The 12,842-nt window shown below is 42.3% G+C and overlaps 2 protein-coding genes across 2 annotated transcripts; both read right to left on the reverse strand.

Annotated features, from left to right (window-relative positions):
* Positions 1-2,166: 2,166 nt before the first annotated feature.
* Positions 2,167-9,858, reverse strand: yars1 (tyrosyl-tRNA synthetase 1). The gene is made up of 14 exons (XM_032580905.1): positions 9,729-9,858; positions 9,264-9,348; positions 9,041-9,187; positions 8,111-8,286; positions 7,890-8,019; positions 6,563-6,643; positions 6,380-6,472; positions 6,169-6,304; positions 5,994-6,079; positions 4,122-4,257; positions 3,925-4,034; positions 3,650-3,843; positions 2,925-3,066; positions 2,167-2,836 (listed from the first exon to the last, which is right to left on the reverse strand). Exons 2-14 carry the CDS (start codon positions 9,318-9,320, stop codon positions 2,726-2,728), a joined length of 1,599 nt encoding a protein of 532 aa, XP_032436796.1. The 5' UTR covers positions 9,321-9,348; positions 9,729-9,858; the 3' UTR covers positions 2,167-2,725.
* Positions 9,859-10,168: 310 nt separating this feature from the next.
* Positions 10,169-12,598, reverse strand: LOC116731244 (SOSS complex subunit C-like). The gene has a single exon (XM_032580907.1). It carries the CDS (start codon positions 11,666-11,668, stop codon positions 11,357-11,359), a length of 312 nt encoding a protein of 103 aa, XP_032436798.1. The 5' UTR covers positions 11,669-12,598; the 3' UTR covers positions 10,169-11,356.
* Between the last annotated feature and the right edge of the window lie 244 nt (positions 12,599-12,842).

Raw genomic sequence — 12,842 nt, forward strand, 5'->3', positions numbered from 1 at the left:
TAGGGTTTGTGCAGATTTTACCAACTCAAATATAAGACTTTTAAGACCATTATGAATGTAATGTAAGATGTATCTCTCCACAGATTCGCCCAGTCAACTGGTGATAAATTTTCATTTGCTAAAGACAGACGCAAAAAAAGCTTGCTAGGGCGTGCCGTGGTGGCGTAGTGGTTAGCGCGACCCGTATTTGGAGGCCTTGAGTCCTCGACGCGGCCGTCGCGGGTTCGACTCCCGGACCCGACGACATTTGCCGCATGTCTTCCCCCCTCTCCTGTCAGCCTACTGTCATATAAGGGACACTAGAGCCCACAAAAAACAGAGGGGTTAAAAAAAAAAAAAAAAAAAAGCTTGCTAGATGTTAGCAGTAGCCTAACAGCTGATATATACAGTACAGACCAAAAGTTTGGACACACCTTTCTAATTCAATGAGTTTTCTTTATTTTCATGACTATTTGTAAGGCAAGAAATCCCACTTATTAACCTGACAGGGCTCAGCTATGAAGTGAAAACCATTTCAGGTGACTACCTCTTGAAGCTCATCAAGAAAATGCAGAGTGTGTGCAAAGCAGTAATCACAGCAAAAGGTTGCTACTTTGAAGAATCTAGAATATAAGGGGTATTTTCAGTTGTTTTACACTTTTTTGTTTAGTGCATATTTCCACATGTGTTATTCATAGTTTTGATACCTTCAGTGTGAATCTACAATGTCAATAGTCATGAAAATAAAGGAAACTCATTGAATTAAAAGGTATGTCCAAACTTTTGGTCTGTACTATATATATATATATATATATATATACAGTATATACTGTATATATATATATGTATGTGTGTGTATAGTCAGTATCTTTCAGTCATTTTGAAAAGCTTTTCTTCATCCCTCCAACATCTTTATCCCCCTCCCTCCTCCATTTTCTGTTTTATTGTACCACTGATAGCTTTTTTTTCCTACTGCTCCATCTTTACCTTGTCAAGTGCCCTATATAAGACGATTCAAATTTAAAATAAAGAAAAAAACGAGCCTGCGTTCGTTCTCGAAGGGGCACATGCCCAATCAACCTGTGTGGGACGGGAGGTGAAGGAGCGGAGAGCCCCTAATCAGTGCCTTTCCTCTGTTATTGATCATTTCATACATTCACAAACAACTGTTAAATACAGAATATTCCTACTAGATAATATTCCGTTTTGGCGCCCTCTTCAGTGCAGCGCCCCTATGCGCTGCATACAGTGCATGCCCACTTTTTGCGCCACTGACTCAAGCTTTTGCCTGACAGAAAAGTACCGCTAGAAAAAACAATACAAAGAATTATGCGAGATTAAACAGTCCTGTAAAGACAAAAGTTAAAACTTGTGATTGGCATATTAAAAACCAACTTACTTTTTAAAAATGAATTTAAAACATTTTAAAACCTTAATTTTAGATACATCAATTTAAGGCTTTAGATTTGTTTTAAGGATGAACGGATATCCCGCGGTCTTCTTTAGACCAGTTTAGTACCTGAAAGAATAGTAGTTGTTTACTTGATCAAAGTGGTCAGAAAGAAAAACAAATATTTGGAGACTCCGGTCAATTTGTGTCCTAACAGGTGCATCTCTGAAGATAACGCTAAAAGACACTAGAAGGCTGAAGAGGCACAGAATACACACTGCTGTCAGGTTTCCACAAGCAGTGATGATTTAGGGAGCCATGGCGTCTGCTGTTTTATTAAGTCCAAAATCATGGCGGCACATGTGCATTGTCATTTTAGAGATCTTAATGTTTCCTTTTTGCTTTCAAGCTTTATGAAGACGCTTTCACTTCCCCGCAGAATTGGCACCAACTGCTAAAGGTTCCAACGCCTGTTCGACTGACCAGCAAATACCCCGACATGAACCTCACAGAATGTCTTTGGCAGGAGGCCTCAAATCCGGGCCTCGACATTCGGTGTCCTGCAACTTTTAGATGCGTCCCTGGTTCAACACACCTCAGTCACGTAGCTGAATTACCGCCTCAGTGCAGTCAACTTCTCCAGTATCCTGCTAATGACCTGATTATAAGACTCAGGTGTAGTGAAGCGGAGCCACATCTAAGACCTGCAGGACACCCGGTCCTTGAGGCCTGGATTTGATGATCTCTAGTTTGTGGGTTAACATCAACAAGCTGAGACCTTCAATCAGTCACATTAAGACAGTTATTGCCAGCAGCTCTCTGATTCTGCCAGTGTTTATTTCATTTTACGGATGATGCATTAATCAGACAATCAGACAGAGATTTTTGTGCATTACCCAAAAGTACAACCGTCTTCCATCTAGAGGCATATGGATTTTACATACATGAGGTGTATAGAAAGTTTGAAAGCATCTCTTTTTATCAGATTTGGCAGGCTGACCTCTGTCTTGACACTTTTAACCCAGAAAAACACCCAAAACGTTGAGTTCCCCTTCAGAAACCTGAGATATCATTACTTAGACCTAGAAAGGAGCAAACTGATCACCGTCCCATACCTCCACTCAGTCAAATATTTGTTGTACAAGTACAATAAGTGCCTAAGTAACAAACTTTGATTAGTTATAGTTGGTCATAGCAAATGACTTCATACTTTTTCCTCAGTCAAGATAAAACAATTGGTCTATTTAGACAGAAATATCCCTTCACCCTTCCAAAACCATCCAGATGAAGCTTCATGGTGTTGTCATGGAGATGTGTGGAGCAGCGTTGGCGATCGACGGGAGTCCGTTTGAGTACTTAGCTGATGTTGCCTCCTTTTAGCGTCTTACATGTGATCTGTCCCAGTTTGGTCAGCAGCTTTCTGTCTTTCCACTGAGCCACACACTCGTCTGAGATCTTCAGGTCCGCCTGTGGGATGACACGCCACGTTAGCCAGTGTGCTCTGGGAAGGGGCAGTGTGTCCGAACGTTGAACCAGTAACGGGGCTCGAACGCACCTGCAGTCTCTCCCACACCTTCTTCTTTGGGTTCAATTTTTCATCCGCTTTCCCCGACTCGTAGCCCTCCACGAAGACCCGATCCCCCGGCGAAGAACCCTCTGGAGGGTCCAGGGGCTCCACCCTCCTGGGCTCACCTTCTCTGGAAGCAAGAGAAACCGTGGAGTTGTGATGTAAACAAAAACGTGCTGGAATTACAGGCATACGATCCTTCGTTTTAATGTTTATTAAGAATCTATGTATTAGCCTTTGAAACTGATGAGAAACTCATTATTTTTTACTCAACACAAGCAGTTTACGTCAACTGTGGGAAAATTACGGCACATAATTCTCCTGGTGGCACTTGGTCCGCAAAATGCTGACAGAACTTAGTTTTCCAACAATAACTGAATCCATTTTATGAGAATGGTATCTTCTGTTGAGCATTAATCACCCAATCCATGTGTGCATAATAGCAATGCAATGCTTTGGTTCATTTTTGGGTGCAGAATTCCAAAAAGATCAAAATCTGAAAAAACTAAAACACCCACTGCCACTAATAAAAAGTAAACAATAACTAATAAAAACTGGCAAACTCACTCCAAAAACTAACTAAAACAAACTGAATTGGACAAAAAGTCACAAAAGAAAAAAAAAAAAAACTACAACTAAAGCCCAGAACTCCTTTAACCCTGGACGTGACGGCGTTTCTAGGCTGCCCTGTCAGTTTTAGTCGACTCGCTTACATGGAGGCGCACAACAGCATGGCTTGAGACTCGATCCCTCGCATCTTCTGCGGCTTCAGGTTGCACAGCACCAACACGGCTCTGTCCTGCAGGTCCTCCTGGGAAACGTAGGCCACCAGCCCGCTCACCACGGTCCTGGGCTCCGGCTCCCCCACGTCGATCTTCTCCAGGTACAGCGAGTCGGCGTCCGGATGCTGCGGGTTGCGCGCGTTACAACGTCACAGCTGCAACCGAGGCTCGTTTCACGGCATGCGGCGACGATCCAAGCCACTAACCTTCTCCACGCTGACGATTTTCCCCACCCTGATGTCCAGTCTGGAGGGCGCCAGCTCGTCGTCGTCCCCTCCGCCGCCTCCGGCTGTCTTAGCGCCTTTTCCTCCTGCTTCTGTGAATCAACCGGATAAAACAAGGTTTTAGCGTGAAGCGTTCAGCGTTCGCATGGGACTGTTTTTGTCGCGGTTAAAACGCTGACTTGTCTTGGACGGATCGGGATAAGCGGAGTTGGTGAGCTTGCGGAGCTCTGGAGACTGAAACTTCTTCCTGATTGGCTCCAGGAGCTGATTCAGGGCGACTTCCACCGAGGCCTTCAAGTCTCCGGGATGGATCATCTGAAAATGAGGAAAGCGCTCGTACAATTTACCCACAGGAAAATTCAGGGACTTCCAAGGCAAGTTTTCAAACTTTGCAAATAAAAACAGTACAACTGAACTACAGAAGTTTCAATTCACTATTACATTTACTACTGTTATTAATAATGTCTTGTGATAATGTCCTACAGCAGGGCCGAGGACATGAGTGAAGTTGGCCCACCCATCTTTTGTCAAATCAAACGCTTCTGCAGCAAACGTGTTCATTTGTCCTGCCGTCATTTTAAAGATGTTAAAAAATGGTTTCAGAGGTCAACCAGACTCCCCGCCAGAGGTCGCGTTAACTGAATATTTTCTGTATTTGACCGGGGATTTTTTTTTTAAACGACGGAAAAATTTGAAGCCCGTCGGTCATTTGGCAGGTTATAATGAACACCCCTGATTGGTGCACATGGGCAGACATTATAGGCTTTACGCAAAGATTTCATCGCAGAGCCAACTAAAATCAATCAATAAAAAATCATTTTTGAATATCATCTCATGGACACTGAACTAAATGCGTCTTTCTGACCGGGAGCTGATGGCGTGTTGAAGGGTTATGGACCGGACGCTTTGGAGCGTCTGGGTTAGGAAGCGCATTTGGTAGAAATCTTTGGTTGAAACGGCGCGTTTCATTCCAGTCTCCATTACATACAGAACAGAGAAAACTAAAGAGAATGCAACGTTGTGTTAATCCATTTATAGTGTGTAAACAGAGGAGCCGGGAGTTTATCTTGAGGAAATAAATAAAGGTGCAGAAGTTAATTAGCCGGTAACATGCACAGTGCGCTGCACAACCAATGCGGACGCGGCTCTGCGAAGAATTAAACTCAACTCATCCTGCGGTTTAAACAAATGGAGCTGGAAGACATTACCCTCCTACACCCAGAAGGAGAGCGGCGCTCAGAAGTGCGGCAGACATAACATCTGTCTGTTTCGGGGAAGCGAAACCACGCAAAAAGAAAATCCTCGTAAAAGCGCAGGCCAAAATAACTTCCAGTAATACCTTCGAAGCAAACACAGCACAAACGTACATTTTTTTGCTGCACAAACGTAGCAGAAGTCACAGAGTTTTGTTTGATTTTGTAAATGTGGAGGGGCCGGTTGCCCTCTGGAAAGATTTTTATTAAAATAGTTCAAATGAAAGCGGCACAAACCAGAATTTCTGCTGCACAAACATAGCAGAGTTGACAAGACGCTGATTTTGTTTAATTTGGGTAAGGCGGGGGTTGACCTTTTGACCTTTAGGCTTCGACCAACAGCTTCAAAACAAAAGCACAAAAGTGAAAGGCTGGTCGACCTTCCGTGACCTCTGGTAACGTTTATTAATATCCTCAAGACAAAGCGCCAACGACTGACGCCGTTTTATTATTTGAAGAGGATGGGGGCCGATGGGAACGACCTCAATCAGGTGGGACAAGGTCAACTAAAATACAACAACATGTTGTCTAACATAAAATCATTTTGGTGATTGGTCTGATTTAACTTCAGACAATAAGATTTTTTTTTTTTTTTTTTTTACGTGGAAATACCTAGTTTCAACTGTAAATAACAATTTCCAAATTTAGACTTTTTAAAAAAAAAAACCTGTTTGAACTTGTAGTTTGAAAGTCAAGCACTCTCCAGACCTTGAAAACACCTCATTGAAATTCAAGCCTTTTCCAGGATTTCCAGCCCGCTGCTTACTAGCAGACGGGATCAGATAAATGTAGCTTTACCTCGCCTTCAAAATCCTTCTCCACCTCTTCAAAGTCCGCGTAAACTTTGTCTCCGCCCCATTTTGGATCCCGCTTGATGGAGAATTCTGAAAAGCAAATCAAGTCAGGCTGTGAGGACGACGTTCACAACAACGCTGAAAACAAAAAAGAGAAAGAAATTAATCAGCTTCCGAACCTCCTTGGAGAGGAAAGAGGACGTATTTAACAAAAGAGAGGACGCCGTTGTTGTGGATGTTTCCCGGCTCGCAGAAAGCCTTCTTCAGCTTCTTCTTCACGTCTTCTTTGGAGTCCAGCAGGTCGATCTTGGACTCCTACGCGCACGTGTCGGATATCAGCGTAAAGGCTGGCGGGAAACGTTTCAACAGAGTGTTTGAATAGAGCCTTACTTCCTCTGAGGAGCTCATTTTAGCCCCCGTCAGTCCTGGAACCATTGGGTTCATCAGATGTGATCGTTTTGCATAACCAAGAGAGGGAAGGTACTGGGAAAAAAGGAGCAAAATTGGAGCTTATTTGGACATATTCTAACATCTCGTATAAATTCATTCCATCCTAGTTGAGCTGAGTTTTACCTTCTCAGCCAGAGTGAAGATCTTCCTCTGGTCAACTCCTCCGAACTGGGCGTCAACTTTCAGGTACTCCTCGTCTAAAGCCTTAGAAAATTGTCAACAGTTTAAATACTTAAAGACGCTAATACTCAGATATTGGTACCGAAGCCAATATCTGAGGTTTGGCATCGGCCGATACCGATCTGATACAGAAACTCTATCAGAGGATGGGGGCCGATGGGAACGACCCGCCTTGTAAATGTATTCAGACCCTTGAAACTTTATCCAATTTTGTTTTTCATCTTTATTTTCATCATTTTCTCTGCTGAGAAAAATTTGTAAAAATCCCCCCCCACAGCATGGTGCTGCCACCACCATGTCTGACCATGGAGAAGGTGTAAGAAGGGGGCCGAATACAAAAGCCTTCCACTCTTCTTACCATTTTCTTTGCCACCATTTTTGAGAACCAAGCGTTAATTCTATATTATTCATTTCCGATTCCGATCTGATACAGAAAAACAGGGTTGTATTTACTTCTTTTTTTTTTTTTTAACACAGACACAAACGTCCTGAATTACAAATGTATTTGACAACTCTGCACCAGTACAACACACTGAAATACACCAACAGCTTCACAAGCTTGGTCAAACATGTACAATAGAAAACAACTTTAATTTGCTCCATCCGTGAAGTAGAACAGCCAACATAAAATAAGTAATAAAGACACTGAAACTGAGAAAAATAATAGGTTAACTACCTTGGTCAAACGTGTACCGTATTTCCCGGACTATAGAGCGCACCTCACTCTAAGCCGCACCCACAAAGTTGGTTTTTTTTTAAAACTGGAAACGTACATATAGAAGCCGCTGGTATCTCCGCCGCTCTCGGTTTTCCACAAAGACGCAGCAGAGGGCTATAAGAAAAACACGGAACCATTGGGAACATGGTGCAAAGCGTGGGAAATAAATGGCGGCTTATAGTTCGAAAAATACGGTAGTCAAAATTCTTTCAAATGGTTCAGAAAGTGCAATTAGGAATTCTAAATATAAAGATAAATGATAACGCACTCAGAGCGCAAAGAATGCAGTGAGATTGACTAGATCTGCCCTTATGGATCATCGCAGATACCTGATCCAAAATGTTTTTAAATATCGGGATCGATAAAGATATTAATATCGGATCGGGTGCATCTCTCATTTTGTTCACACTAAGTCCAGACGAAACAAACTGAAGTTTGTGGAGGAAACAGGACTACATGTGAACAAAAATGAAAAGGCTCGGAATACTTTTACAACAATCGACCCTCACACCACTAATTATCTGAATAGTGATACTCGCGCTTCGCTATTACCTGCAGTCCAGGATAGAGAAGCCCACTCAGCAGAGGATGCTCCACCTGCTTCACCACTTCAGCTCCAGCCTTCTTGGCGTCGTGCTCGGTCACCATGGAGGACAGGCGGTACACGTCCAGGGTGTACTCTCTATCCGACGTCACAGGACAGAAACAAAGTTCAGCTACGAGGCTAAGCGCTAGTTTGGGCGGAGGGCATGTCACTGCCGGGTCAAACTGACCGGCCCAGCTGGAAATCGGTGCCTTTGATGAAGCGCAGCTTCTCCAGAGGAACGCCGATGCTCTCCAGCATGGCCTTGATCACCTGCTCGTAGTACTTCACCCGGAGCTCCAGCAGCTCCCAGGGAGCCTTCATGTTGTCAAGGTAAGCGTGCAAGTCTGCGAACAGGATCGTGACCTGAGGATCGGAAGAGACGGCAGAACGTGAACATGAGAAAAATATTAGAAGTCCGGTATGGAAGTTATGTTGAGGTCATTTCAATGTATCATGTGATTAATGGCTTAACTGGGATTATAATGGCACAACCTGGCAGGTGTTACAACTGATGGGACAAATTTGGTACTTTTGAAGATAATGTGAGATAAAGTGACTGAAGTTAATCCAGAAACAAAAAAATAAAGATATCTTTTGCCTCGCTTCATTTATCAGGAGATGTTGTGGGGAACAACAAAGCCACGTTGTTGATGGTGTAACTAAAACTCTTAATTTCACTTTCAGTTTGTTTCACTGTTCAATAGGCCTGTCGCAGTAAGAAATAAATCAATTAATCGCATGATAAATCAAGATGAGCTCAATAATTTCCATTTGATTTATCGTTTTTCTCTTTTTCTACCACAAACTCGATGACAAAAGTCTTCAGTTCGGCGCTTTGGTTTCAACTAAGCCCCTTTTTTTTTAAAGGACAATTTCTTCATAATTCACTTTATTTGTTTATTCATTTTGGATATTTCAAACGTCTTCCAGTACCAGTGTTAAATGTTCTCTAGATTTTAAATGGATCTTTGAGAGTGTGCTCCGGCATCATTACTTCTTGGAAATGTTTATCAGGAAAGCAAAAGCTGTCGTCGTGACAGGCCTGACGTAAAACACAAAACAACGAGCGCATAAAGTTGATGCTGAAATGAATGTGAAAGTTTTCGCTTGCTCCCACCTCGCAGCCGGCCCGCAGGAAGTCGGCTATCTTCGACATGGGAACAAAGTAAGCCACGTGCGGCTTGCCGGTGGTCGCCGTGCCCCAGTACACCTTCAGCTCCCTCTCCTGAAGGACCTGCTTCAGCTTCTCCTCGCCGAGGACCTCCTGCAACGCGACCCGAGCAGAGGCATCACGACACCGGCTGGCGTGAAGGGAGGCTTCGCGTGAGGTTGTTGCTCACCTGCAGGTTCCTGGTGATGAGGTTGAACTTCTCCTCCGGACCGAGCTGACCTGCCATGATGCCGGGGGCCTCGTGACACAAGAAGCTGTCGGTTCATATGGTCAGAGTTATCACTACTGTGTAGTAACAGCACTGGGAACACTGGGAACGATGGCGCACGCCTTAAACAAACCTCGACCTCCTAAATATTCACGGAAGCACTCGTTTTTATTTTATATTTCATTTCTATTAGCTTCGCTTAAGTCAGCGAGCTCCAACTTTCACATTTAATACAAGTCGGTGAAATACTGAATGAATGAATTAGGAAGCTAAGACTTCATCTAGTTAGCAACAAAACCATGTGAAGCTAAAGTTACCGAGGCGGTGGCGCGGACGATGCTATCTGTTCAGCTAACGTTAGCTTCACTTACCATACATCCGTGTTAGTTTGCTTTTAAGATACAATCCTGAAAGCTGACCGCTCACCTGTGAACTGGTGCTCACAAAACGAGTCTCGGAGAAGAGAAACCGCCGCCAGAGTGGACCTGTCAGCAGGTTGCATCAGCGGCAGCCTCGGCTCTGGGATCCGCTCCAGGGGAAAGCAATCGAGTGCAGAGAGCAGAGAATCAAAATCCGAATAACTTTATTGGCCAAGATGAAATGGAAAAACCAGACATTTTCGACGTCGGTTTTCAAGCGCTCACATCGTGCATACTTAAAAGTATAAATATATATACTTTAGGTTAAATAAAGTAGGCATAAAGAAACGATGTGTCGATATATTTGCCAAATTTTCTAGTTTGTTTTATAGATTAAGAAAGAACTGTTGATGTGACAGTGCAAAAAAAAAAAAAAAAAACCTACTTTGGTGATTGTGTTCATCAAAGAGACAGTATGGGACAAGAAACAGCTTCTGTGGCGACTGATTTTTTCTTTTGCAAATATCCCTCCATAATAGAGTCAACCTGATGGTAAAAGTTTAAACAGTTTGTGATCAGAATGTGTGGGGTCTGCAATTTTTTTTTTGCTGGCCTGAACAAATATTTAAAAACTATTGTCCTGTCTTGTACCTCAAAAATATGACTTAATATTCAGAACCCCCATCCTCTGATCCCAAAACCTTGGCTCAGCCTCAACCTAACTGCCTGCAATTCAAGACTTAAAAAGTGAGAAAAATATCTTTAAAATCACAATGAATCAATTACAGAAAAAAAATAATTCATATTTTTGTTGACTTAGAAAAATCCTTTATACACTTTAGAGGTGGCAGCTTAAAGTCCAGAACATTGACGTTCAGATCTTAGAACGTATACGCTGCTTTCAAAACAGAGGGGGGAAAAAAAAAATAATAATTTTAGGGAAATAAACACATCTTTTAGCTGCACGTCGCATTTCTGTACACAGTACAAAGGCAGAAATAAAGAAATGGATAATTAAACACACTTGAATGAAAATTACAACGATGAAAACCTGTAATGGCAACAAACAAAACATAAACGTGACGTACAGAGTAGTACTGACTAATGTATGTTACATAGTATGAAACAGAACAATCAGCTGCGTTACAGACAGATGGGTAGATAGATGTTGACTAAAAAAGGAAAAAAAAAATATTGTAGCCATTTTGTCCTTATAGTGCATACACTGCACAACATAAGGCAGGTGGAGGGCATCTAATCTACATGAACTAGAACGGACAAAAAAACAATAGTCTTTAGAGATTCATCTGTTGGACCACTTTTTCTCCTTCAAGTGTTCATACGCCCTCTGACTGAAGGGCACCCTGGCAGAGAGCCATAACTCTGGCCGTAAACTGTAAACACTGTTTGTGGTCCAACAGCTTACTCACAAAATGTGCTGCTAGTCTTCTACTTGCAATGAAAACAGAAAGTAAACGTGACATAGATATGTAACTCTTTAACTGAAGGTTTCATACTTTAAGCTTATGAACGACATTCTGAACCAGAAATAACTTTCTTACGTTTCTATCTCATAATTTAAAAAAAAAAAAGTGACCAAGAAAACACCGTGGTGCCACTCTTCAGTTCACAGCCAACAAGCTCCGCTTTTTAGTGAGTTCAAGTCGGAGCACCAGGATCAGCCGTGCTGCTCAGTCAGAGGTCGGGCTCCAGGCGGGGAAGCACCGGGAGGATGAGGTTCCCGAACGAGGAGTCCTGGGTGATGAAGAAGCCGGAGGAGTGGACGTGAGCGTGCTGCAGGGCGGCCTTCTGCTGGGCGGCGATGTGCTGCTGCTCCGCGCTGTCCCTCGCCTCCTTCAGGCTGCCCCGGCCCGAGAGCGGGATGTTGGCTCCGGGGCTGTTCATGGACTGGCCCTGCATCAGCCGCCGCTTCTCCTTGTCCAGTTCCGCCAGGATGGCCACTCGGGTTTTGTTCTGGAAGCCCTGTCCGGGAGGGTTGGCGGCCATTACGGCTTAATAACAAACCAACGAACGGAGCTGGAGAGGATTAAGTTGCCTTTAGGTGTCCTTATTCGGGGTATATGTTTTGTTGGGATACCTTCCGCTTTGTGGGTTAAAATTTGTAAATAAATTTTATAGCTTTTTGTTGGTTAATTACAAGAACGGAAGCGCTTCCGGTTTGAGGGTTGATTTTCACAATAAAATAAAACGAATCGTCAATATTGTTGAAAAACAGCTTAAAACTATGTCTGTTTTTACTATCTGTTTGACGCATTTTTTATTATTTTATTTTATTATATATTTAGTGACATTACAAACAACGTGCCACAGTGTAGTATGAGATTTTATGTCAGATCAATGCAAAGTAGGGCAAAATAAGTAGATGGAAAATGATACGGATTTTTCTATTTGCGATAAACCTCTAAAAAGTGTGGCGCACATTTGTGTTTACCATTTTGAAAAGTGTAACAGGTTAGCACAATTTAGCTAAACATAATTTTTTTATTTTCTTTTTGCCAATGTTCTGAATGTTTTATACCGCGCCAACACTAGGTGGCAGTATGCGCTAGCTTGAAGACTTCGTCGGTTTGTAATATTGAAAATATTAATCAAGTTCAACCCTTTAATGTAGGATTTCAAGGTTTCATTAATGTAAAAAAAAAATTTTTAATCGGATTTACTGCTAATATTTTATGAATATTAAGCCCAGCCGATTCTAAATAAGTCTGATCAAAAATTGAACCCATTACAGTAAATTCTCTCTGTAATTTACTGTAATCGGTTTACAGTAAATTACCCTAACCCATAAAAGAAGAGTCCGCCATTATCTTATACCTACACATAATACCTAATGTGTAGGCGTAAGTGAAACCTACATATTATACAGATTCATCACAGTACTACATTAAGCATTTGTTCCTATTAACATTAAAAATGTGTTAGAAAATCATATTACATGTGCAATGTGAAAAATTGCACATGCAATATGCAACGCTCGCGTTACATGGAGTGTATTTTGCATGAATTGGGGGGGGGGGAAAAAGTAGTCATTTTCATTCCACTTTATCATGTTTTATTATTTTCTTCCATCACAGTATTCTTTTTTTCCTTAAATAACTACAGTACAGTGTACAGAAATCCATTCACTTGCAAACAAATAGATCTATTTACATGTTTAGGT

This window comes from Xiphophorus hellerii, chromosome 13 (genome assembly GCF_003331165.1).
Source record: "Xiphophorus hellerii strain 12219 chromosome 13, Xiphophorus_hellerii-4.1, whole genome shotgun sequence".
Classification (NCBI taxonomy): Eukaryota; Metazoa; Chordata; class Actinopteri; order Cyprinodontiformes; family Poeciliidae; genus Xiphophorus; species Xiphophorus hellerii.